Below are 4,656 nucleotides of genomic sequence, written 5' to 3'. Positions count from 1 at the left end.
TAGTCAAATTGTTCCTTTGGGAGTGAGACCAGGAGTTCAATCGCTCACTATGATGTGCACTGACCACCAGGGGGTGGCGCGGAACGAAGGGAGGCCCCAGCTGGCGGCTGGAAGGCCCCAATCAGCCCTGATTGCCAGCCAGGCCTAGGGACCCTACCCATGCACAAATTTCGTGCACCAGGCCTCTAGTTTCATATTAATATCTTAAGGTAGGGGGAGAAAGGGGTTCTAATATATGTGACAAGAGATTTGACTTTGAGTGGTGAGCACATGGTGCAATATACAGATCTTGTAACATAGAAACCCACACCTAAAACCTATATGTTCAAGTTGTCCAGTTTCACCCCCCCCCCCAAAAAAAAAACCTAAAAAAAAACAACCTATAGCATACGGTAGATTTCCTAGAAGTAGAATGTGTGGTTCTGTGTATGAGTAGTTTCAGTTCTATTGATGTTTTAAACTGATGGTGCCAACTTCTTTTCCCAAATGTTACGATAATTTAGATTCCTACTAGCAGTATTTAGGAATGCTTCTTTCGCTGTAACTTCATCAGTATTAGGTAACCTTAACAAAGCATGTGTTCATGTGTGTTTATTGTCTAATCAGATAAGGGGGAGATGTTAATATTATTTTGTACTTCTTTGGTTATTAGTGAAATTGAATATTTTCCTAAATGCTTATTAGCTGTTTGTGCTTTTCTTTCTGTAAAACATCTTTTTGTCTTTTTGCCATTTATCTATTAGAGTCTTAGTCCTTTTCTTATTGGTTTGCATGGGCTTTTTATATATTAGAATATTAACACATTGGTATTTGTTGCAAAGAAATGCTAACAATATAGTTTTATTTTACTTACAAGAAATCAATTTAAGTGCGAGTTTTCCTTTTACGGTTAAAAGTTAAATGTCATCAAAATTAACCTAGCTAAATCTACTCACTTTTTCTTCTAAAAAATGATGATGACATTGGATTTCAAATTTGAAAGATACTTATTTTGCTACATTAAAGTGAATTTTTACATATTAGGAAAACATAACGTATCAATTTTTTATTCAGTTAATATACATCTTTTAATTGCTTGACTTTTTAAAAATTGTCTATTTCTGTATTCATTACTGGAAAAAGGCCATCTGGGTACTATACTGCTGGCATGAATTTAAGTTGTAAAGCATTTTGGAGACATTAAAATAATCATAATTTTTTTTTTAAATATATTTTATTGATTTTTTTACAGAGCGGAAGTGAGAGGGATAGAGAGTCAGAAACATTGATGAGAGAGACACATCGATCAGCTGCCTCCTGCACAATCCCCACTGGGGATATGCCCGCAACCAAGGTACATGCCCTTGACTGGAACCGAACCTGACACTCTTCAGTCCACAGGTCGATGCTCTATCCACTGAGCCAAACCAGTCAGGGCAAAATAATCATAATTTGATCTACTTCTAAGATTCTAACCTAATGAAATAATCACAAATAATAATAAAAATTTCATTAGCACTTACTGTGTACCAGGAACTGCCCTAAGTACTTTTAGATATGTTCTGTGAAAAAAGTAGAATACAACATATAGAGTGATACTGTATATATAGGGTATCCCAAAAAATGTATACACACTTTGAAAATGTAATCGAATCAGCTGTTATATGTATTTTACATATGTTTAACTTTTACATTTTAGCCCCTAATCGTATTGTGTGAAAATTAAAAAGGGAAAAAGAATTATTCTAATATAAGAAAACTAAAATTTGTTTTTATTATTGGCCAATAAGTATATTTCACTCAAGCTTCTACTGCTGTAGCACACATGCTTTCCCACATCCCTACCTTTATGCTTCGTAGCTAGTCTTAGTCCAGGGACTCAAAGAGTCTCAAGTTATGGGAATCATACTTGAGCATTGTGGGATCAGTATCTGGAGTTAAAGTCATTAACTGCTATGCTAAACCAGAGCATATGAGATTAATGCAAAGAATTTAAGAATCAGGTTTCCCCCCCACCCCTCATTTAAATGAGGCATCCATGTTGAATGAGCTCCTTAAACTGCTTTAGTTAACTTTTGGCCATATGATTTATCTTACACAAAGGTGGTAGTGGGGCGTTGGTTCTGACCAGGTGTTCCTGCATATGCCTGGTAATAGTTACTTATGCAGGGTACTTTCCAGTGAGACTGTTAAAATGTGATCAGATGTCTTTAAGTCAGTATTTATCAATAAAACCATATTTAAGGGTTTAAAAGGAGTTTAATAAGTAATTTTCTTGTTAATAATAAAACTTTTTAACACTAAATTCTTGATTATCATGGCATTAAAAGAATTCATTAATTCATACAGTTAAATTGCACAACTATGTAAATGAAGCTACTCCATTATATTGTAATAGAACAAATTAAAGCAAAAGGCAGAATCCTGAAGAGAAAAGAATGGGGATGGAAAGTTGAGATTTACCAATAAGTTATAGCTCTTGTTTTTTCACTCTTGAAAGTGTAGACTAAAATGTATGCCCTGGTTTGTCATTACACTTAACATGCTCATTTTACTCTGCTTTTGTTTTTCTACAGTAATGTGTGTGGCTGGTATTGGACTCGTTGTATTATTCTTCAGTTGGTTGCTCTCTATTTTCAGATCTAAATATCATGGATATCCATATAGGTATGATTTACATAGTGATTACCTATATTTACAAAGATCAGAGCTCATGTTGCTTTATAATACTTTTTTTTTTGCTTCTAGCTTGTAAAGCAAAGAGATAGGCTTTAACTTAATTTAGGTTTATATCATATAAAATTAGTTTAATTATATAATGGACAATGATATTTGATTTCTCAGGAGCATCTTTCAGGGTTATTCTAACATCACCTAATTTAATCTAAAATCTATAAAACAATAATTAGAACATTTTATGCCATATCTACCCACACAATTCCTTGTGTGCATGCAATACTACCTCTTGAGGGGGAAATTATTATTGTTTTTAATCTTCACCTGAGGATACTTTTAGGAGGGAGGAGGAGGAGGAGAGAGAAACATCAATTGGTTGCCTCCCACATGCAACCAAGGTACGTGCCCTTGACCAGGAATCAAACCTGTGGCCCTTCGATCTGAGAGCTGATGCTCTAAGCACTGAGCAAAACAGGCCAGGGCAAGGGGATAATTATTTTTAAATGTTTTTGAAGACTTTTTACCTCTACTTTTCAGGGCTCTTTATGCCATAAACAGAACATTTGATGAAAATCCAGTTTGTAGACTGTGTATGGAAGAGTGTGTAAGAACATCTTGAAATCTTCATAGAGCTCTCTCAGGCTCAGGAAGGAAATTACTCTCCTGGTTATAAGTTCTAGATTTTACTCTGTTAATAGCCAAGAGAAATGTACATAATTAGGGTTGTTGTAATTTAGTTTAATTTTATAACCTGAGTGCCAGTTACTATAATTCCTATTCTTTTAATACAACATTTTCATGTTGTATAAATGATTATGAACACTAAAGGTAAAGTATATCAAATGATATTTTTAAACCTAAATTCAATCTTTATATTTTAATTCAACTTTTTAGTATATAATTTTGAACAACTCCCTAGTTGATTCATTATATTGTGACATTCTTAGATGTCTTTTAATCAATGAACAACATAAATTAATCTTGCATTTTTTTCTTGCAAACTTATTTAAGACTAAAACCTATTAGGTCTTTGGGTTTTTTTTAAAATATATTTTATTGATTTTTTACAGAGAGGAAGGAAGAGAGATAGTTAGAAACATCGATGAGAGAGAAACATCAATCAGCTGCCTCCTGCACACTCCCTACTGGGTATGTGCTCGCAACCAAGGCACATGCCCTTTACCAGAATCAAACCTGGGATCCTTCAGTCTGCAGGCCGATGCTCTATCCACTGAGCAAACTGGTCAGGGCAGGTCTTTGATTCTTGACTTATAACCTCCCAACTTTATACTTTCATTGTTCTGTGTAAGTATATTTTAAAATAATTTCTACTCTGTAGAATACTAACTGGGATACAAGGGTAATTTTGCTGGGACTTCTGTTACTTATTTGATCATCATGATTAATTCAATTATTAATTGGTGTCTATCTTCAGGATATATTTTTAAAAATATTTTTATTGATTTCAGAGAGGAAGGGAGAGAGAGATAGAAACATCAATGATGAGAGAGAATTACCAATCGGCTGCCTTCTGCACACCCCACACTGGGGTTCACACGCCCTACACTGGAGATTTAGCCATGACCTTCTGGTTCATAGGTTGACGCTCAACCACTGAGCCACGCCGGCCGGGCTCTTCAGGAGATATTTTAATTTGAAGTTATATCTATTACATTTTCTCCTAAGACTACCTCAGTATCTGAGGGTTTCTCACTTTTTGTTATCGATACTCAAAGTTTATTATCCATACACCCAAACATTCTTTGCTCTGTTAAAATCAAGATATTTAAGCCTACTTTTATTTCAGAGACTAATAGATTGGTATATATTTTTGTTTCAGCTTTCTGATGAGCTAAAAAGGATCCCAGAGATATGTAGACACTGGAGTAATGGAAATTGAAAAATGAAAAAGTGTATGAAAAGAAGAATGCAATTTGTGTATTTGTATTACCTCTTTTTTTTCAAGTGATTTATTTAATCATTTAACCAAAGAAGATGTGT

The 4,656-nt window shown here is 34.3% G+C and overlaps 1 protein-coding gene across 2 annotated transcripts in view; it reads left to right on the top strand.

Annotated features, from left to right (window-relative positions):
- MAGT1 (magnesium transporter 1) overlaps nucleotides 1–4,571 on the top strand; it is a 47,512-nt gene extending 42,941 nt beyond the window's left edge. For both annotated transcript variants that reach the window (XM_006755058.2, XM_015557691.1), the window contains exons 9-10: nucleotides 2,556–2,646; nucleotides 4,496–4,571. In XM_006755058.2, the coding sequence (XP_006755121.2) occupies nucleotides 2,556–2,646; nucleotides 4,496–4,511 (107 nt within the window). In that variant the 3' untranslated portion in view covers nucleotides 4,512–4,571. The remainder of the gene's footprint in view (nucleotides 1–2,555; nucleotides 2,647–4,495) is intronic.
- The last annotated feature ends 85 nt before the right edge of the window (nucleotides 4,572–4,656 follow it).

The sequence above is a fragment of the Myotis davidii genome, unplaced genomic scaffold (assembly GCF_000327345.1).
Source record: "Myotis davidii unplaced genomic scaffold, ASM32734v1 scaffold1493, whole genome shotgun sequence".
NCBI lineage: Eukaryota > Metazoa > Chordata > Mammalia > Chiroptera > Vespertilionidae > Myotis > Myotis davidii.
This window is presented reverse-complemented; position numbering and strand designations above follow the sequence as displayed.